The sequence below is a fragment of the Gigantopelta aegis genome, chromosome 3 (assembly GCF_016097555.1).
Source record: "Gigantopelta aegis isolate Gae_Host chromosome 3, Gae_host_genome, whole genome shotgun sequence".
NCBI classification, from domain to species: domain Eukaryota; kingdom Metazoa; phylum Mollusca; class Gastropoda; order Neomphalida; family Peltospiridae; genus Gigantopelta; species Gigantopelta aegis.
In genome coordinates this window covers 89,734,931-89,759,065 of record NC_054701.1, presented here as the reverse complement: position 1 = coordinate 89,759,065, position 24,135 = coordinate 89,734,931, and the positions used below count along the sequence as shown (strand labels likewise).

Sequence of the window (24,135 nt, the reverse complement as noted above, 5' to 3'; positions counted from 1 at the left end):
GTTCGCGTGAATTTAAAGTTGCGTAACCGACACGTGAACAGAACGATCGTTCGTGTGGAATATTGTGTCCTGTAATGTGCGACGCAACATAACAAGACCCTGTAAAACACAGCCAGTGTATAAGAGCGGAATGACTCACCAAACGCCGTGCACTGTTTCTTGAGGGTGAAGCTGATGGGCGTGCCCTCGATCGGTAGTCGTCGCCGGTTGTAGATGTTGAGACCCAGAACGAGAGAGGCGATCCCCTTGTTCTTTCCCGTGCACGGTATCGACATCTGGAATACTACAATACATTATTCTTAACACTTAAGAGTTTGTCAGTACTGTGTTGCAGCTTTAATAGTCTAGGTCTATACACAATGATACATCATTCATCTTAACATTTATACCATATACGTTGTAGTATGTTTGACAAAACCATTATATTTTTAACACACGATCATTTACATGTACGGTTCAATACATTATCCTTAACACTTAGTCTGTCAATACTGTATTGTAGCTTTATTATTCTAGGTCTTAAAAACAATGATAGATCATTCATCGTAACACTTATACCATATAGTATTTTCATATTTAGTTATCCAACACGATATAAAATGGTTAACATTGAATTTTTAACACACAACTATTTACATGTCTGGTTCAGTACATTATTCTTACCACATAATTATAGAGCCTAAACTATAAAACATTTATTTTAAAATCCATTACTCATTTAAACTCCGATTCCAACTCTGGGAACTAAGATGACTTGGGGGTGACATTACACGGTATCTATTTTCTCAATATCTAGTTCGCAGTGAAAACTACGTCGAAACGTTTTGTTTCTTTAATTTAACAACACCAATACAGAATATTTATTTTCTAATTGATAGCTGTTGGATGTCAACCATATAGTAATTGTGACACGACGTCTTCAGGGGAAACCCGCTACATTGTTCCATTAGCACAAGGGATCTTTTATGTGCACTTTCCCTTAGACATGACAGCCGTATTTCACATGATGTGTACATATAGAATACTATACGAGTTTTCGCTAGATATAATTTTTACGAAACGAGTGAACTTCCCAAACGTATCTGACCGAACGAAAGTGAGGTCAGATACGTTTGGGAAGTTCACGATTTTCGTAAAAATGATATCTAGCGAAAACGAGTGTGGTATTTTATTTATTACCCTCCTTTAAATCACGCAAATTATGAAAAATAAATAAATCAATCAATCAATTTTGTAGCCTATTTCAAAACAGGATGTTGATTTGCGTAACTAGTCAGTGCACGACTACGTACCGCCGCACTGAGAAATAGTTCGTTGTACTTACGCTACTTCTCAGTGACATTTTCAGGGGAGTGGTGTAGACGTACTTCCCCATAAATTTCCATCGGGTTTCATTTTTTAATTTAAAGAAAGCTGTAAGGTACATGCATCAATATATGTTTATTTTCATATTGGGTGAAAAATGGGTAAAACTAATGCATAATTCCATATTTTAACAAAACGCCCCCAAGAAACAAATGTTCCCGTTTCCCCACTGGTTATGCTAATAATGATGAATTCACAAATCACAACTGACAATAACATTTTGTTGACCAAAAATCCAACCAATAAGAGAATAACAAGTGTTTTTGCAGTTAAAAACGTGTAGCTTGCAAAAGCAGCTGAGTTCACGGGAAAACTAAAGTTATAACTTTAAGGTCGACGACAGTCACTTTTCGCGCCCTTGTTTTGGCTTCCTTTGTACACAATAAATATAGCATATCTTACTGTAATTTCACTTGAAATCCATATTTCGTAAAAGGTACAATTTTTCAATCACAGAATTTTCTTCAAACACATTCAGGTGCTTCAGTAATGTTCGAAAAAAAAAAATCAATAGGAATTTTGCACTGGATTTTTTTCCAGCATTCTTAAAACGGAAACGTCATGTACCCAGTTTGTGGTTATTGTAAAGAGGTGCAAAGTGACGTCATTCAAATTCAAAATTAGCTATATTATTACAATGCATCGCCATATTAAAATAAAAACTGGTCTACTAACCTTGACCCCTGTTAAATTTCTACAACAAGCAAACAACGCTGTTTACAGGTCGGTATATTTTACTTTTTCATAATTCTACAAAAAATATTAAGTTTAAGTTTAAAAAAAAAAAAAAATACCTTTTGTCAAATATATCATATGAAAAAATTAACGTTGGATATGTTTTATTTATTGTGTACGAAGCCAAAACAAGGTCCAAAAAGTGACTGTCGTAGACCTTAATAATGATGAATTCACAAATCACAACTGACAATAACAATTTGTAGACCAAAAATCCACATAATAAATAAAATGAATATGTTTAATTATTGTTCTATTCATTCTTTTATTTTAATTTTTTATTTAAAAATATTTCTCGCGTGGTCCAGTTTACATCAACTTTTAATGAATGACATTTGTAGTAAAAGTTGTGGATGTTACTGACTTTGACATTAATTATGAATGAAAAAAATAGTCCCGTTATGCAGATAAGGTCGCTGTCCAACCAATCGAAATTGACTCTATTCCCTGTTGACAAATCAAAATACAGTTTGTAATACGCACCTGGTGGTGCGTACGAAATTTGTACGACACCGCTATATCTTCACCAGGAGGGTAATAAAAGCACGTACATTTTAGGTTGTTTTCATTAAAAGATATGTTCTTGTGATTGTGAACTGCATCAACTGCTGTTCGTTTTAAACAGCAGGAAACCACCCCATATAATTCTCAGTTATAAAAATTGAACGTTTTATTTTTGTAATAACGCGCTACACCATTCATACAGTGTGTAAAACGGTTTTGGTGTTTATCATCACATGAACGTCAAAATTATAACGTTCAATTTTTAAATCATCGGCTATTGGATGTTAAACATTTGGTAATTTTGACATTATAGTCTTAGAGAGAAAACCCACTATATGTTTCCATTAGTAGCAAAGCAATCTTTTATATGCACCATCCCACAAACAGGATAGCACATTCCACTGCCTTTGATAATGATATGTCAGTCGTGGTGCACTGGCTTGATCGAGAATTAGCCAAATGGGCCCATCGACGGGGATATCGGTACAACAGGAAAACGGTAGAATACAGAAGACCAGTATGTTCTATGAAATCCCTGTAATGATACAACTGTATCTAGTCTTCATCTGTTAGCGTTACTGCTTTACACATGCAATATGCGCTACCCTAGCATAGTAGTATTTGGTCAGGTTACCGACCCGGATGTAGGATTTTTGGAGGGAGAAGGTGGGATACTGGGTGCGTGAAACTAAATAACTGTGGCAAAAAAAACTTTTGCGAGTATTACTGTTACCCGGACTTTTCATTAATGCAGGACATTTTATTCAAATTTATTTTATAGGTGTTTGCAAGTTACTTAACTTATATTCTGTGTGATGAGTATTAAACTTTTCACTCACATCAAACAGGATTATTTCTGGATTACCTCTTTCAAATAAAAGTTGTATTCAGCTATCTTTCAATATGTTACCTTGATAAAACCCCGAGCTATCATCCTATATAGTTCTATGTCTATTTTAGAAAGGAAACAAGACCGAAATAGAACACTGTGGCAATTTCGCTTTCATTAAAATACGTAATCATTTTGAAAAGTCTTTTATCAACAATATTGATGCATTTTTAATTGTGTGTATTCGTAGATAAGATAATTAAATTGGAAGGAATTCATACTTCACTGCTATAGATAGGGGCACACGGTGACGCCTTGGCGCAGAACAAAATACATTTTCTGGTTAGTAAGTAAAGGAGAATTGGAGGTGTGATAAATTGATGTCTTTACTCGTGCTACAGATTTTATGTAACAGCTATATGAGAGAATTAAGATTTTTTCTCTTTTAACTTTAAGAAATCTGCTGTTTATTTTTCTGTCTATCTGTTTGTTAGTTTGTAGTGCTCTTGTTTAGGATGTATTTTATAGAAGCAGAGTAGATGTAGTGGGTTGCCCCTGAAGACTCCATATCAGAAGTTTTAAATATTTGACATCCAATAACCGATGGTCAATAAATCAATTTGTTTACTTTCTTTTTTCTGCAGGGGCGGAATGTAGTTCAGTGGTATATGGCTCATTTAGATGCAAGGGGTCGTAAGATCGACTCTCACTAGAGTTAGTTACTGATGTCCAACCAACCAAAACTCTATTTACGGGCTTATATCCACTGGAGGTTCAAGCACGCCCATCCCAGTCGCCATCTGAGATACATGTCGATTGTATCGATTGGGACAGAAGTGTGGAGTGTGTGTATTTTTTTTTTTTTATCTTAGTACACATCTTACTTTAATATAAGCTCCTAACCAATTAGAAATTATTTGACCGGCCTCGGTGGCGTCGTGGTAGGCCATCGGTCTACAGGCTGGTAGGTACTGGGTTCGGATCCCAGTTGAGGCATGGGATTTTTAATCCAGATACAGACTCCAAACCATGAGTGAGTGCCCCGCAAGGCTGAATGGGTAGGTGTAAACCACTTGCACCGACCAGTGATCCATAACTGGTTCAACAAAGGCCATGGTTTGTGCTATCCTGCCTGTGGGAAGCGCAAATAAAAGATCCCTTGCTGCTAATCGGAAGAGTAGCCCATGTAGTGGCGACAGCGGGTTTCCTCTCAAAATCTGTGTGGTCCTTAACCATATGTCTGACGCCATATAACCGTAAATAAAATGTGTTGAGTGCGTCGTTAAATAAAACATTTCTTTCTTTCCTAACCAATTAAATCACGTCACATGTCCTTACTTTAAGTCGCACCGTTGGAGCGCGTCTTTAGGACTGCTATAAATCCTAGTCCGGTAAGTTAGTTACCTGTTTCCATCCGAGGTATCCATCCGTGAGCAGGAATGCTGAGTAGAGGGTTGTACAAGAGGTGCGGGTCCAGCGACGTCAGGTTCTCAAACCAGTAGGAAAACTGAAAACAGACAGACACGTCTAAACCGTTAATATCACAAAATACAGTAGATAAATTGTAACTCCATGCGTTTGTGTAGGAATTTAGGCAGGGGAGTGGGTCTAACCTACTAGACGTTTCATGGAGGGTCGAGTCATGCCTCCTGGAAAATACATCAAAAAAGAAAATTACCTTAGAGGAGGAGGGTGTTTTGACCCCAACCGACCTCCTCCCCTCCCCCACGTATACGTACCTAACACCCAGTGGCATACCCAACTTATCGCTATATCCTTTAACGTGGTCCTCGGAAAAGAAATTTCATTATTAAAATCTGTACTGCATCATCGGAAATGATCATCTTTCGAGAATGCATGTAGTATAATTCTTTTTTAATTCATACTTGCACACAAAGTAGACTGGAAAATAAACCATAAACCTATATAAAAGCGTCTTCCTTAATATCAGTAAGCACATTAAATATTTCCTGAACTCTGTCATCTATGGGTGGGTGGGTAATTTTTACATGCTTCCTTCAGAGAGCTGTTCAAGCACGCCTGTCTTGGGTACAACTCTGACTTCGCCATAGAGTTCTGTCCATGACAGGGACTGTCATCTACAAATATCTTTAATATTAATAAACGAAAGTACGTAAAATTCATTTCTCATTTGGAAGGATTACACCATTATTGCATCCAATGAGCGGCGACTTAGAAACGCAGTCTATAAATAGGCGACGAATATAGTCCCATTAAAAAAAAAAAAACGTTTTTAAATTTTGTTGGAATCAAAAATGATTTGACTGTTAGATTGTAAAATGTACAATGTTGTACTATAATAACTATGGTGTAAAAATAGGGTTGATCCCTGCATCTAGAACGGAATGTAGTGTTGTACTGATGATTAACGAGAGTTGCTTCCCTTTTTGGACCTAAGTAAAGAGTGGTAATATTATTTTTAGTAGAGTGACGTCACAGGGGCTACTCTTTTTCTTCTAAAGCAGAAAGATAAATATTGTTTGGTTCCATTGATACATTGGCTAACGTTTATATACTTGGCTATGTAAAACTAATAGTAGTGAGATACTTCACTGATCGCTTTATACGCTTGGCTATGTAAAAATAACAGTAGTGAGATACTTCACTGATCGCTTTATACGCTTGGCTATGTAACACTAACAGTAGTGAGATACTTCACTGATCGCTTTATACGCTTGGCTATGTAACACTAACAGTAGTGAGATACTTCACTGATCGCTTTATACGCTTGGCTATGTAACACTAACAGTAGTGAGATACTTCACCGATCGCTTTATACGCTTGGCTATGTAACACTAACAGTAGTGAGATACTTCACCGATCGCTTTATACGCTTGACTATGTAACACTAACAGTAGTGAGATACTTCACCGATCGCTTTATACGCTTGGCTATGTAACACTAACAGTAGTGAGATACTTCACCGATCGCTTTATACGCTTGGCTATGTAACACTAACAGTCGTGAGATACTTCACCGATCGCTTTATACGCTTGGCTATGTAACACTAACAGTAGTGAGATACTTCACCGATCGCTTTATACGCTTGGCTATGTAACACTAACAGTAGTGAGATACTTCACCGATCGCTTTATACGCTTGGCTATGTAACACTAACAGTAGTGAGATACTTCACCGATCGCTTTATACGCTTGGCTATGTAACACTAACAGTAGTGAGATACTTCACCGATCGCTTTATACGCTTGGCTATGTAACACTAACAGTAGTGAGATACTTCACCGATCGCTTTATACGCTTGGCTATGTAACACTAACAGTAGTGAGATACTTCACCGATCGCTTTATACGCTTGGCTATGTAACACTAACAGTCGTGAGATACTTCACCGATCGCTTTATACGCTTGGCTATGTAACACTAACAGTCGTGAGATACTTCACCGATCGCTTTATACGCTTGGCTATGTAACACTAACAGTCGTGAGATACTTCACCGATCGCTTTATACGCTTGGCTATGTAACACTAACAGTCGTGAGATACTTCACCGATCGCTTTATACGCTTGGCTATGTAACACTAACAGTCGTGAGATACTTCACCGATCGCTTTATACGCTTGGCTATGTAACACTAACAGTCGTGAGATACTTCACCGATCGCTTTATACGCTTGGCTATGTAACACTAACAGTCGTGAGATACTTCACCGATCGCTTTATACGCTTGGCTATGTAACACTAACAGTCGTGAGATACTTCACCGATCGCTTTATACGCTTGGCTATGTAACACTAACAGTCGTGAGATACTTCACCGATCGCTTTATACGCTTGGCTATGTAACACTAACAGTCGTGAGATACTTCACCGATCGCTTTATACGCTTGGCTATGTAACACTAACAGTCGTGAGATACTTCACCGATCGCTTTATACGCTTGGCTATGTAACACTAACAGTCGTGAGATACTTCACCGATCGCTTTATACGCTTGGCTATGTAACACTAACAGTCGTGAGATACTTCACCGATCGCTTTATACGCTTGGCTATGTAACACTAACAGTCGTGAGATACTTCACCGATCGCTTTATACGCTTGGCTATGTAACACTAACAGTCGTGAGATACTTCACCGATCGCTTTATACGCTTGGCTATGTAACACTAACAGTCGTGAGATACTTCACCGATCGCTTTATACGCTTGGCTATGTAACACTAACAGTCGTGAGATACTTCACCGATCGCTTTATACGCTTGGCTATGTAACACTAACAGTCGTGAGATACTTCACCGATCGCTTTATACGCTTGGCTATGTAACACTAACAGTCGTGAGATACTTCACCGATCGCTTTATACGCTTGGCTATGTAACACTAACAGTCGTGAGATACTTCACCGATCGCTTTATACGCTTGGCTATGTAACACTAACAGTCGTGAGATACTTCACCGATCGCTTTATACGCTTGGCTATGTAACACTAACAGTCGTGAGATACTTCACCGATCGCTTTATACGCTTGGCTATGTAACACTAACAGTCGTGAGATACTTCACCGATCGCTTTATACGCTTGGCTATGTAACACTAACAGTCGTGAGATACTTCACCGATCGCTTTATACGCTTGGCTATGTAACACTAACAGTCGTGAGATACTTCACCGATCGCTTTATACGCTTGGCTATGTAACACTAACAGTCGTGAGATACTTCACCGATCGCTTTATACGCTTGGCTATGTAACACTAACAGTCGTGAGATACTTCACCGATCGCTTTATACGCTTGGCTATGTAACACTAACAGTCGTGAGATACTTCACCGATCGCTTTATACGCTTGGCTATGTAACACTAACAGTCGTGAGATACTTCACCGATCGCTTTATACGCTTGGCTATGTAACACTAACAGTCGTGAGATACTTCACCGATCGCTTTATACGCTTGGCTATGTAACACTAACAGTCGTGAGATACTTCACCGATCGCTTTATACGCTTGGCTATGTAACACTAACAGTCGTGAGATACTTCACCGATCGCTTTATACGCTTGGCTATGTAACACTAACAGTCGTGAGATACTTCACCGATCGCTTTATACGCTTGGCTATGTAACACTAACAGTCGTGAGATACTTCACCGATCGCTTTATACGCTTGGCTATGTAACACTAACAGTCGTGAGATACTTCACCGATCGCTTTATACGCTTGGCTATGTAACACTAACAGTCGTGAGATACTTCACCGATCGCTTTATACGCTTGGCTATGTAACACTAACAGTCGTGAGATACTTCACCGATCGCTTTATACGCTTGGCTATGTAACACTAACAGTCGTGAGATACTTCACCGATCGCTTTATACGCTTGGCTATGTAACACTAACAGTCGTGAGATACTTCACCGATCGCTTTATACGCTTGGCTATGTAACACTAACAGTCGTGAGATACTTCACCGATCGCTTTATACGCTTGGCTATGTAACACTAACAGTCGTGAGATACTTCACCGATCGCTTTATACGCTTGGCTATGTAACACTAACAGTCGTGAGATACTTCACCGATCGCTTTATACGCTTGGCTATGTAACACTAACAGTCGTGAGATACTTCACCGATCGCTTTATACGCTTGGCTATGTAACACTAACAGTAGTGAGATACTTCACCGATCGCTTTATACGCTTGGCTATGTAACACTAACAGTAGTGAGATACTTCACCGATCGCTTTATACGCTTGGCTATGTAACACTAACAGTAGTGAGATACTTCACCGATCGCTTTATACGCTTGGCTATGTAACACTAACAGTAGTGAGATACTTCACCGATCGCTTTATACGCTTGGCTATGTAACACTAACAGTAGTGAGATACTTCACCGATCGCTTTATACGCTTGGCTATGTAACACTAACAGTAGTGAGATACTTCACCGATCGCTTTATACGCTTGGCTATGTAACACTAACAGTAGTGAGATACTTCACCGATCGCTTTATACGCTTGGCTATGTAACACTAACAGTAGTGAGATACTTCACCGATCGCTTTATACGCTTGGCTATGTAACACTAACAGTAGTGAGATACTTCACCGATCGCTTTATACGCTTGGCTATGTAACACTAACAGTAGTGAGATACTTCACCGATCGCTTTATACGCTTGGCTATGTAACACTAACAGTAGTGAGATACTTCACCGATCGCTTTATACGCTTGGCTATGTAACACTAACAGTAGTGAGATACTTCACCGATCGCTTTATACGCTTGGCTATGTAACACTAACAGTAGTGAGATACTTCACCGATCGCTTTATACGCTTGGCTATGTAACACTAACAGTAGTGAGATACTTCACCGATCGCTTTATACGCTTGGCTATGTAACACTAACAGTAGTGAGATACTTCACCGATCGCTTTATACGCTTGGCTATGTAACACTAACAGTAGTGAGATACTTCACCGATCGCTTTATACGCTTGGCTATGTAACACTAACAGTAGTGAGATACTTCACCGATCGCTTTATACGCTTGGCTATGTAACACTAACAGTAGTGAGATACTTCACCGATCGCTTTATACGCTTGGCTATGTAACACTAACAGTAGTGAGATACTTCACCGATCGCTTTATACGCTTGGCTATGTAACACTAACAGTAGTGAGATACTTAACCGATCGCTTTATACGCTTGGCTATGTAACACTAACAGTCGTGAGATACTTCACCGATCGCTTTATACGCTTGGCTATGTAAAAATAACAGTAGTGAGATACTTCACCGATCGCTTTATACTCTTGGCTATGTAACACTAACAGTCGTGAGATACTTAACCGATCGCTTTATACGCTTGGCTATGTAACACTAACAGTAGTGAGATACTTCACTGATCGCTTTATATGCTTGGCTATGTAACACTAACAGTCGTGAGATACTTCACCGATCGCTTTATACACTTGGCTATGTAAAAATAACAGTAGTGAGATACTTCACTAATCGCTTTATGAACAGTTTAATTAGACTCCCTAGGAGGACCTATTCTCTGATTGTTTCTTTCCCCGTCACAATCAGTGCTCTACGACTAGCATATCAAAGGACGTGATATGTGCTGTCCTATCTGTAGGAAAATGTATTTAAAAGATCCCTTGCTACTAGTGAAAGATGTAGCGGGTTTTCTCTGAAGACAATATCAAATGTGTGACATCAAACAGCTGAGGATTTATTAATCAATGAGCTCTTGTAATATCGCTGAACAAATATTTTGACTTTCAGATCTGGGATAAAACCACACCCGTCAAAACTGTCTTCTTTGCCTAAGAGACAGGGTCCAACTTCCAAAGATATCATAAGCCTAGTTTTGCACGTAAACATAAATCTACTACTAAACAGGAATTCATGTTACTATTATAGTACAACAAATATAATTTGAATTAAACATATTTAATGTTCTTTTTTCCTTAAAATGCTTCCATCTTCTGTAATGGTTTAATTTTCTGCGTAAAATAGATGTCAAACACGTGTAAACGTATACATGTCCGCTATAACTGTTCGTCGGAGACGTAAACTTAAGATGTTTTCTGAAATTGGTCACAGACAAATATGAATATGTGGATTGGAGCTGCCGATCATTGTGTGTAGAGTATTTATAGAGACTAAGTTTGGACTCCGGCTCCAGACTTTAAAATTTTATTAACCTGATTACAGAAGTTTGAATTACACACCCAAGATAGTCTAGTGAATCGCTGATAACTCAGTGACTTTTCTACGACGCATTTATTGGATGATTATTTACATTTGTCTGGTATGTAAACGTGCACATGAAAAAAGGTTTCAGTGGTCATCACCTGTAGCCACATGTTGGTCTGCGGTGACCGCAATTCAACAGGTGCTGTTCAAACCGCCATTAACACGGGCTTGGAGCGCCACCTGGCGTCTGGGACCGGGATTCTATCAAAGTTCACAGGAATGGGGCAGATACTGGTGATATTACGTGGGTGTTGTTTCGTCTACATTACACTACGGGTGATACGGTCTAACTGCATTTTCGGCACTTAACGATATTAAACTCCTCCTGACCGATTTGTCTCGTCTGTAATCAGGACAATTGTTGAAGTTCTTGAATGAACCAGGGTTCATGATTTTAAAACTTTAAAGTCCAGACTGAAGATTTTAGCAATTTCGCCAGTCTCTAGATTATAACTACGTGCTATTTTCCTAAACAAAACTAAGTGTAGAATTTAAAGTTTTATAATCCAGGGGTCAGACTCCATTTAACTGATACACATATAATATTCTTATAAATTCCAAACAGCAGAGTTTTATGAATGAGGGGTCAAGCTTCATTTAACTGATATGCAGGTAATATTCTTATAAATTCCAAACAGCAGAGCTAGGGTGCGAAAATTATACACATTAAAATCAAAGTCATCCGACTACTGATGTATCGAAATTCGAGATAACTATATCTACCTCGATCAGTTCCAATTTATACCCTGTGTAATTTATAATACACGTGTTGATTTGGGGACAATATTTAATCTCAATTTGCAACTGTTGGCTGTTACACATTTCTGATCTTCGAGACTTGGTTCCATAATCTAAGTTTCAATATATTAAACTATTAGGAGAGAGACGATTTTGAATATCTCATACAGAATAAAAATTAACAAACCAAATGTGCCATCACACAAAATACATTAAAAGAGCCAAGCATGAATCAAACTGTGTTGTTTGAAAAGACTTTTGTAAAACTCTACATGTTTAAGGAAGTCTCAGAAGACCATAGGATTGTGAAATCGTCAATAAGTTTGAATGGTTAATAGAAAACAATAGAAATTTGACTCGGGTCTGTACAAGACCCATACATGGATTTATTTAAATGTCATGAAAGCTGAGGAAGAGGACTGTGGTATACCCTGTGAGAGGTAGCAGGTGTGGTGTTACACAAATGTGGTTCCCATACAGCTGTGATGGTGAACACACAAGGCAACTAATGAAAAAAGTCCGCTTTAGCCCGCGGTTGCTATTGTTAAACCAGCAACAAGATCTAGACCGGCTCTTAGAAAAATAAACTCATTTATTATCAAAATGTTATCAGACTGCATCCTTTCTCCGTAGACATTAGAATAAGCTGGCACGTGCCCGGCCCGCGCAGAACAGTAGCCATGTTTCAGTCTCGCGGCAAATAGAGGCGATACTCTGTAAGCCATGCGCCAGAAGGAAATTGCCGTGTGTGGAAAGAAAGCAAACAGTACGTTTGATTGTGTTGCTTTTGTCCGATACTGTGCATCACCGCCCTGCCAATTAGATGTCGGAACTAGGGGGGATAGGATGGGGGGTTCAGATTTTAATTTTTGAGAGTGTTGCTGTTTGGTGGCAGGGTTTAAGATCAGAGATGTTCATGTCCAATTCGTAATAGAGGTGTTCGTGGATTTGTAACCTTAATTAGATATAAGCACGGAAATAAATGAAAAAACAAACAAAGCAGTGTCATTTTATCATGAAGTCTACAAGAAAGCATTAAACAAATTTAGTGTAGATCAGCTTCGGTGACGTAGCCGTTAAACCACCGGCTCCATCCAAAGCCAGTTGTACAGACGCGTGTGCAGGAAAGTATGCAGGGTGGGGTCGGGGCGGGGTCTATACTGTGTCGAGCAAAATGTTTAGGGGGTTTCGAGTCATGCCCACCTGAAACATTTTTTATTTTTCAACAGAGAAAATTTGCTTCGATCCCCAAATCCCCCTCCCTCTGCACAGGTGCCTATGTTAGAGACTTATTGGCCACTACGCCGACATCTCTCTCACTAATCACTAACTATTAATATAGCGGGTAATATACAGTGCAGTTGGCTAAAATGTGTGCCCAGGAAAGCGTTCTTCAACCTTAACTGGATATATAAACATGACAATAAACTAAAAGCAAACACATAAATGGCTTCCTCTGACTTCTAGAACGCAGGATGTCATTTTGTTCTGTGACCTGTTTTAGCAATAAATTATGTTAGTAAGGTAGCATTTACAGAAGTCAAAAAGCTACGAGAAAACTCAGAAAGAAACAAGTGGATTGCTTTCAAGCATGCAATTTATGAATCAAACGTGTAACTTTATTACCCTTCAAAGACAAACGAGGTCTTTTCCTCTTTGTGAGTGACAACCCTACACTGTGTGGTGTCTGCTTGTTACGCCTTCTCGACTGATCCCAAACAATTCACTGTATTAAATGATAGAAGGTATTTGGTCTCGTCTTAAGTATCCACTCTTGTTCAATGTATCGGCTGGTGGCGTGTGTACCTCAAATATCTCCTGTTTGTTCTGCTTTCCAGGTTTGGACGTTTTTACTGAGCTTATAAATTTCCTTATCAGTAATCTGAGTTTGCAATTACAGTCGCACTGCGACAATAGTTTAAAAGGGCGAAACATTTCCCCATTGACTGTTAGTACATTGTATATCTGGTTAGGAGAATAGTATCAACAACTTACTGTAAACAGTTTATAATCACCATAGGGCTTTTCTCCCCAAGACCTCCCCCACCCTCCACCCCCATCCCACCCCCCACCCCCCAAAAAAAATTGTATATCTTTGTAGGAAGCTAGTTGTCAAAACTGTACAACCAATAAAATATTAGTGTTAATTTTGGAATTATTATATGAGTAATGTATACAGTATTATTCACTACAAGACCATCACTTACATGAAACCTTAGTATTCAGGTAATTTCAATATCGCCTTTCTGTATTCTGTGTTTAAACAGCGATTTACATCTATACACTTGTTTTAGACAAGAACATATTGGTGGAGAGGGGTTTAAGACATTTTTTCTAAGACTCACTTCGCCATTCATAAATGATATTATTACATTTGACGGTACTAATCTTTGGGGTGGGGTGTAGCTCAGTTGGTAGAGTGCTCGCCTCAGGTGCTTTGGTCGTAGGATCGAACCTCCTTGGTAGACACATTCTCTGACTGGCACATCAAAGCACGTGGTATGTGCTGTCTTGTCTGTGTATGTACGTGTATAGTGTATATAAACGTAGTCTAGTGGTGTCATTAAACAAAATATATATTATTTTTTTTATATGTAAAAAAATAAAGGGACTAATTTGAATGGCCATCTTCCGAAGCCACCAAAGTCATTTCGTTCCTCTCCATTTGATCCCGTTCCACCCCACCCCAAGATGAGATAGTTTCTGGAATACCGCTTATCTTGGCTGCGAAGACTGGCTTCTGTGAATACTTGTAAGACTGCCATCTACGCAGCAGCTCTCCGATTCCAAAGTAATTGGTCTTTGATTGATTTAAACTGTTAACGTTTTACATTCTGAGCGCCTCGTCCGACCCGGCCAAGATAAAAGTCGTATATTGAGCCAAAATCCCTTATTTGATTTATCCGCTATTTTAAAATTATACCATCTCTAGTAGACTATCACTGACCAAAATATAGATGTGCGCTAACAAAAAGAGTATTTGGAGGATAATCTGTTTGTGAATATAGACACGGAAAGTTACCGTATTACAATAAACATACTGATATAACATTATAGCAAACAAGCGTTACACAAAAAAGAAAAGAAAAACGAACGTACTAATATAACGTTATATAAAATAAATGTATGATATTAATATTTCATAAAACATACTGGTACTATGTTGAATCAAACGAATGTCATAAATTAGAACATTGCATTTCACATACTATCATACATTAAAACACATAGCATGCTAAAAAAACCACACCAAAAAACATATTTTCATATTTGTAGGGTGTTAAACGAGCTTCCATTTCGTATCATGCTTATGTTCCGGAAGAATTAATTTTTAGTCTTCACGAACTTTAGCAAGTCACGATAAAAATTATTTCACGGACATAAATTTAATACCAAACGACAGTGGGTTTAATATTCTATTTATGACCAATTATGGATTTCTATTTATATGTTTGTAAAAAAGCCCACCCAAGAACCAAAACGTTTTCTATTTCTGGAAACAGACGAAGCAAAATATATAATGCACAAGAATGAGTGCTTAGGCGTCTTACACCTGATTCATCCACTACAAAATATAGTCCCAAATTAAAATGTATAATTGTTCATATATGTTTATTACCGAAATGGTTCAAAATATTTCAAAGTCTTTTGTCCCACTGGAACTAAACAAAATGGGACTAACACCTCGTCATTGTACGACTGACCAGTGTTCATTGATACTCATATTGTCAAAACCATATTTGTTTATAAAGTTGCATAGTTATATGTTAAAACAAATAAAGGAAAAGTGGTTATGAAGTGTCAAAATTTGTAGGTTTGTCTTCAGTCAAACTGTATAAAACATAACACATTTTAATTTGGGACTATATTTTATAGTGGACGAATCAGGTGTAATATGTCTAAGCAGTGATTCTCGAGCGTTGTTTCTCATAGTGTTTTTTCTTAAAACAAAGCGGGGTGAGGACTCGTTTTGGATTTTTTATTTTATTTGCAAAGATATAAATTTAAAACGATAATGGGCAATAAATAGGATATTAAACTCGCTACTATTAAGTTTAAATGAAACAAACGTAACGTTAAAGGGACATTCTTGAGTTTGCTGCATTGTAAGATGTTTCCGACTAATAAAATATCTCTACGATTAAACTTAAATATTAAATGTATTTTCTTGTTTAGAATATCAGTGTCTGTATATTCAATGTGTTTCCGGTCGTCTTGGTATTTGTAAGAAGCCCAAACTGGATTTTGTCTTCAAATAATTTCATATGTACGAAAAAAACATATTTTAGGAAATAAAATAAAATAAAATTTAACCTAATACAAATATTAATACGATCAGAAATACGTTTAATATGCAGCCACTAATATTTTATGCAGAAAAATATATTTAATATGTAATTACAATCGTTAAAAAGTCACTATTAGTCGATAACATCTTAAAACTTGCAACAAACTCAGGAATGTCCCTTTAAAAGTAATGACTTGATATTTAGTATTATACTTTATGTTTTGTTATAAATCTTTAAAAAAAAAGAGCAAATATTCTAACAAACGATATCATAGAGGTACATTAAATATATATAAATCTGTTTTATTAAACAATAGTAACACCAAAAATCGTATTAAACAATAGTACACATCTAACGTTTGAAGTTATTCAAATATATAAGATATTTTATGGTAACCTGTACACACTATACTTATACCGATGCCTGGACCGCTATACAATATTCAGCGATAAATAAATAAATAAATATCTCTCTATCTATCTATATATATATATATATATATATATATATATATATATATATATGTGTGTGTGTGTGTGTGTGTGTGTGTGTGTGTGTGTGTGTGTGTGTGTGTGTGTGTGTGTGTGTATATGTATATGTATATATATAAAGAAAGAAAAAAAGTATGAATGAATGAAAAAATGAAAGAATACTTGTAATAAATAAATAAATACATAAATAAATAAATCATATAAAAAAAGAAGTGAAAACCTATGTTTTAAAAGTTGTCCACATAATATGTATTAATAAATCGGTCATGACGTTACTGTATGTGATAGTTCTGGTATATAACATCATCAAAATAAAGCAAGAAATAGGCATCACTCTTGCAGTGAACCAACGAATAAGCCGAAGATCTTCAAGACTCGTGTGTTGTAAATCACTGAGCAGACGACAGCTCGCCGTTTTCCCGCCCAGTGGCACTATTCGCGGTAAGGTTACAACAACAATCGCAATATTGCTTATCAGATCGCACGTGCCGCTTGACTTACTCGATGATGTATTTATGTCATATGTCTGGGTGGCCTTCTTCCATGCAAGATGCAGACATCGCCTACATCAGAGGATGTTCTCCAGAGTGCAGCTTCTTTCCCACCTTCGTTCTAGCCAGTGCACCGCGACTGCTATATTAAAGGCCGTGGTATGTACTATCCTGTCTGTGCGATGGTGCATATAAAAGATATGGCATATTCAGAGGTTGGGCCCAGGGTGGACATGCCTGAACCTCGATTGGATTTAGGCACATTAATAGAGCTAAAGAACAAGAAAGATCCCTCACTGCTAGTGGAAGTGTCGCGGGTTTCCTCTCTAAGAGTATATGTTCAAATTGCCGAATTTTGACATCCAATAGACGATTGTTAATAAATCAATGTGCTCTAGTGGTGGTAACGTTTAACTTTTTTTCCACATGAGTCCGTGGAAAGGTGAGACAAGTGTTAAATGTAACATTCATTAACAGACAAATCCATTAGAATATAATCCACAAGAAATGGCAACACTGTCCGAATCTGTTTAGAAAGATTAAATCTGAAAAGACAAACCCTTATATCCGCGACCAAGACCGTATCTCTGCACAGTGCAGTCGAGTGGGCATTTGGCGAAATAGTGGTAAATTCCATGATTCTCTATCTAGTGCGACCAAGACCGTATCTCTGCACAGTGCAGTTGAGTGGGCATTTGGCGAAATAGTCGAGTGGGCACTTGACGAAATAGTGGTCAATTCCATGATTCTCTATCTAGTGCGAACAAGACCGTATCTCTGCACAGTGCAGTCGAGTGGGCATTTGGCGAAATAGTGGTCAATTCCATGATTCTCTATCTAGTGGAGGCGGGACTTAGCCTAGCGGTAAAGCGCTCGCTCTATGCGCGGTCGGTCTAGGATCGATCCCCATCGGTGGGTCCATTGGGTTATATCTCGTTCCAGCCAGTGCACCAAGACTGGCATATCAAAGGATGTGGTATGTACTACCTTGTTTGTGGGATGGTGCATGTAAAAGATACCTTGCTGCTAATCGAAAAGAGTAGTCCATGAAGTGGCGACAGCGGGTTTCCTTCCTCAATAGCTGTGTGGTCCTTAACCATATGCCTGACACCATATAACCGTAAATAAAATGTGTTGAGTGCGTCGTTAAATAAAACATTTCCTTCTTCTTCTCCTCCTCTATCTAGTGTATCGTCTATAGGAGGACAGCCACTCCCGGGGAGATTCTTTACGGGACAATACATCTTTTTCACTGTCACAAAGAGGACTGCCATTCCCAGACCAGTTTACTAAAGGCTGTATACTACCAAATCAAATCCCATAGACGACAATAGTAACATATGTGGCTAAAACTCCTACCTGCAACGTATCAACCGACATAAACGCCACGGATATAAATACTACCACCCCTCACACTTAAAGTAAATTAGAAAAAATTGGGGGTCAACTGCTCGTTTCTGAGATAACGGGTATCGTCTATGACTACCCTAGTTCCGCACAAAATTCGAGTACTTTTTTTTACAGGTACCCCATACATGTTTCAAGCACAAGGCTACTTGACACATTGGTACTAGATGAAATAAAATTGCTTTTTTTTTTTAACCCAGATAAAACTATTGTTTTTTACAACCAACACACTCACATTTATAACCAATCACAGGATTTGTGGTGTTCACTTCTCTATCAAAAGTTCGGTGCACCTCGAACTTTGACCCAGCCGGAAGTTATTTGGTCTAGTACTACCTAAAGGTAGTCTTCCAGTACCCAAGGACTTGGAAAACACCCGATTCCCGCATCTTTATATGATCACTGATGTCATAAACTAATAGTTCTTGGGAACATATTTCCTGTCAGTCAATTTATCATGTTGTGGAAATTGTGGATGTGAATGATATATGATCCAGAATTTCCCTTTTTGATCAGTTTAAAATGATCATATTCTTTCCAAAACAGATAAAATGTCTTCTTCCGTAACCAGCATCTTCCATCTCATTTGAACTGGAACATAAATACTAGAAGGCATTTGACTCAACTTAATGCAGACTGACTCTGCAGGACAAATCAAGATACAGTTGGTAATAACAATAAAGACATCGCAATTTGGATCTCAGTCACCAACCATGGTCAATAAAAGTTTTGAGTTTTTCTTTGAAAAAAAATTCTTGAAAACCTTAAGCGAAAACGAAAGCTTGCCCACCTAAGTAGCGTGTTCACTTATCGTAATGCATGATCAACGAGATTTCACACATTGTTAGTCCGTATTATGCTTCCATTGCTGCCTCAACGCTCTATTAGATACAGAGCCTTAATGGCGGCGTCGACAAGGCATATACTGTCACTCACTGAAGGTAGTTGGGTGTGCGTGTATATACGAGAAGCCCCAGGAATGAATTGCTGTCGCGCCTAGACAATCATAAATAGCAACAAAATGTTGTTGGTCCTAGCGTGTCTGACATCGCGTCACTTTATATCACAATGCTAGGACATTCTAGTACCGCAGACCGACTGTAACACGATGACGTCATCACACACGATGGGGCGCGGGGGCGGAGCTGAAGCTCTGTGGTAGAACGTTTGTCGGAGGGGTAAACAGTCGTTGATGGACTCGGGATTATATCCAGTTCCAATTAGTGATTCATGATTGGAACGCCAAAGACTATGCGAATGTACATATTAAATAAGTATCATATTATTTGCTCTCTCTCTCTCTCTCTCTCTCTCTCTCTCTCTCTCTCTCTCTCTCTCTCTCTCTCTCTCTCTCTCTCTCTCTCTCTCTCTCTCCATGTGGTATTACCGTATTAACATACATACTGCTAATGTAGGTTTTCGTTACAAACATATCTTTTTCGGCGATCTCGTTTTGTCGAAAGAGGACTCACCAAAGACAAATTGTAGCGATTTCGCAGAGTGGTCTCCCGCTGTGAACTCTTTGAAAACAGCATTACCTATCTGTCACGTGATGCATACAGCGCCCACTTTAACGGCATAGGATATCGCAACAAAGACTTTTTTCGTCGAGAATAAAATGTGGCTATAATACACACAGTTGCAAAATACATTATATGATTTACGTGTTCTGGGTAACATTATTATGAAAACAGTATGATATTAATATACCACGCCTTTACATCACGCTAACAGTAGCTGGATCGTTGACCTATATTATCACTGCACCACGACTGGTATATTAAACACCGTTTAAAACATAGCAAGGAGTAACCCATGTGGCGCAAATGTGTGAAGGGAATTTTGCAGGAGGGGGTCTAGAGTGGCGGGTCTAGAGCTGAGATCTATGGTGCGAAGCGCTCGAGTTTTTAGGAGTGTCAGGGGACTTGCTTGGCCCTACATTTTTGAAAAGAAGATGTCCTGAAATGCAATTTCCTGCATTTTACAAGGAAAATTATAATTCATGACAAATGCTATCAAATACAACACATTTTCAATGTATAAAAATCGCATGTAGCTGGGTTGGGGTTTCGACCCCGAACCTAACCATCACCCGCCCCCCACCCCAACCCGCCTCTTCTGCACATGCAATAACTCACCCCCAAGGAATATCTCACATTACCAGACAATAAGGCAACACACCACAATTTGTCGTGTCGTTACTATCTGTAGAAGCTTAATATAGTCCGGTTTAGGAAATAGTTCCTCATAAAAAAATATACTTCAAAATTCTGATATGCTTTTTGAAACCTTTCTTTGATGATTACACGTAGGTTGACCTCTGTAGTATTTAAATAACTTATTATATGTAGTACTAAATGATAACAAATGTGCGAGTGGTATGGTGTCACTTGTATAACAGTAACACGAGGCCAGGCATAGGGACCATTAATTGAACAATTTTGTGGTCGACCTATATTGATTTTTTTAGTTTTACACGGTACTTATCAGCGAGAGCACTCCCTAAAATTCGTAGTCAGATGACCCTCTCAACAGTGTTGTATTTTTAACAGAATATATTCTGACATAGAAATTGTATTGAACTGAATGGAGTAATTAATGGTGGTGTGTAACCAATGCATCGTAGAATAAAGATCTACACAGAAACAACCTGTCTTTGCCATGAACATGCTCAAAATGTTAATAGTGAGGGACGCTGTTTTCCCCCAGACCATCTGTCTCTTGCGCCAGTGCTGGGGAGTGGGACGTATTCCGCCCACCTCAATTTTAAAATGAGGTGGGTTTTTTAGAAAACTACGTTTCAGATATCATAGAATGTGATTCGAAAGTTGTTCTTTTCAGGCGCATGTGCATGAATGTTAGCAGAGAAGGGGGTCTAGACTGTCAAACGACGTTTATAGGACATAGACAATTTGCTTCAGCAACGGGGGGGGGGGGGGGGGGCTAAAACCTTACCCCTGCACACGCGCCTGTGTTTCCTGCTGCCTAGGTAATCTACAGCGTTCTATTACAGTTTCAACATTTGTCATTATTAATCTTATATCCATGTCTCCATCCTTGATCCACATTTTCTACGAGTCTTTACAAAACGTAGCCAAGCTGCAATGACAAGCTCATCAACTTGGCAGTGCAAGTTGTGGTGGCGAGACCTTTAACCAACCGGCGCCATTGTGCATGTTGTGCTACAAAACAGGATGAGCAGATCAAAGTGGACATCAGAAAACACGTACAGGTACAAGCAGAAAGCTAGGTAACTTGAAAATAAAATTCTCGTTGACATTTTCCACAAGATGCTCATTTCTGTATACGCCGGGAGGGTAACGTGTACCGATGTGTTGTTTTAGTAGACTGTTGCAGACGATATATGACCGGAATGCCAGTTTATTATGACGTAGACGGCGAATTGTGGGATTGTTTATAGTTTCTGCAGTACCACTATGCGAAACGAATTGCTGTATCAAGAGGGCGGCGGAAACGCTAATAAACAAATAGCGGACAACTGTGTAAACACAAATATAAAAACAATTCCAAAGGACTAATGTTAAGTGCTTTCTGAGCTGCAAGTTACTGACGATTTTACCGAGTATTCTCTGCTGAGAAGATCTTCATGTACAGACATTTCATATGAAAACAGAATATCTTTTGTTGTGCTACTAATGACGTTGGTAATAAATTTTATTAGATATCCATATGTAGTACTATATAACCACACCAAATGTATACTGATGTTCATTTAAACACTTTTTTTAAATGTGAAGTCATTGGCACCCCTAGAACGTAAGAACGTTCTTACCACATACAAGCATAAGTATATAATCTGTAATTATATAATTCAAATCACGATTAGAGTACCTCCCATATTTAAAATGTATTCCGCTTATGTGCATAATTTACAGTTACTTTAATAATCCGTTTCAAAATGAGTATGTTTTCACAATTGACATATTAACACCTAGATGTACACTAGATGTACGAAATCCACGAAAGTGTGGCACGGAAATATTGCGTGGTAAAATTTTAGCCGTAGCCAGACAATGATGTTTGCTACTTCACAATGGAGACAAATTTGAATCACATTACAAATACAGGAGTAATCACAGCAAACATAAGAGAATATTTACACGATAACTGTGGTGCAAGAAGTCGGATCACTGTTTAGCGTTGTTTATACGCAGTATTCTAATCCCAAGCATAAAGCTACGACAAACAAACACTCTACTAAAAACAATTGAAAAATCGTTATGGTTCCGCTGCGGAGTGGGCCAACACGTATTAAAAACGTACTTGGCTGTAATTGATAAGTGAAAGCAACGAAATGCGCCGGACAACAATAAATATACAAGCGCAACTGTTGATGGCGAACACCGGTCTATGGCCGGGCGACCTACGTCTGGTATTCACGCCATTGTGAAGTGATGTTTTCCTTTGGAACGCATGGAAAACAAATAAAGCTGTTGGTAATGAAACCATGGCACCGTCGTACGGAGGCCCTTGTTTCTTATTTTCTTGACATTTACTGTATATTTAGTCCTCAGTGGAATGTTTGTTCGGAGATTCTTCGAGAAAGGATCTGCATAGTTTCACAATTCTACAATTTACTGATCCTCTTGTAAGTGCTAGTTGAACATTTTGGAATGTCTTTACTCGCATATCGCTCAGCAAAAAGTAAAATAGTTTAAGATCAAATTTATTGTTATTTAAATATTTTAGTTTTTAACTATACAGTATACAATACCATATATTATGCTATACAGAATAACACCCAAGAATAGAATTATTAATCTATAAATAACATATGTATACCTGGCAAATATAAATTTAAAAACCCATCAAAGCTCAAAATTGACAAAACAGTTTTTAAAAATGTTTTTATCATTTCAAATTGTTTCAGCTAATCTAGTAATATGCTTATTTATTAATTAGCTGGTATTAATTATTCTTTTTGTATTTATTTATTCTAATAATATGCTACCGATAAAATAATGCAATATAATTAGTAAAAATACCATGAAATTTGTATCCATAAGTCCAAGCATAATACGAAAAACAAGGTTATTGGTTACAAATTTGAACGATGTTAACAAACTACAAAGAACTAAGGATAAGCCATGCTTCAGATGATTATGGTAGGTCTATGGCGGGTATCAAACAGAAATAAAAACTTGACAGGTATAGCGAGGGTAGGTCTGATTAATTAAAACACATTAAGTACGCCAGACATCTTTTGAAAATTCTTTATTTTTCATATTCATTGTTTAATGTTATATTTTTATGCCACGATTGCCGTTCGTTATCTCAAGCCTTGTTTACATGCAGCCTATTTCCTCATGAAGATATTCTACTCACGGGGGTAAATCTGCCCCATGCTCAAAGAGCAAAATTGGTTTGAGGTTATTCCAAGGGGATATTTCATAACAGAATAGAACGGATCCATGAATCTGAACAACATAACCGTAATACGTGATCAAGACCGTATCTCTGTACAATGGAGAGTCGAATGGGTATTTAGCAAAATAGTGGTTCACTCCATGAATCTCTATCTAGTGCCTCGTCTGTAGGA

The 24,135-nt window shown here is 38.1% G+C and overlaps 1 protein-coding gene across 2 annotated transcripts in view; it reads right to left on the bottom strand.

The window, feature by feature from the left end:
- Positions 1 to 24,135, bottom strand: part of LOC121369299 (wnt inhibitory factor 1-like) — an 82,025-nt gene that overhangs the window by 19,314 nt on the left and 38,576 nt on the right. For both annotated transcript variants that reach the window (XM_041494267.1, XM_041494268.1), the window contains exons 3-4: positions 4,838 to 4,940; positions 140 to 283 (exon numbers count right to left, since the gene is read on the bottom strand). In XM_041494267.1, the coding sequence (XP_041350201.1) occupies positions 140 to 283; positions 4,838 to 4,940 (247 nt within the window). The remainder of the gene's footprint in view (positions 1 to 139; positions 284 to 4,837; positions 4,941 to 24,135) is intronic.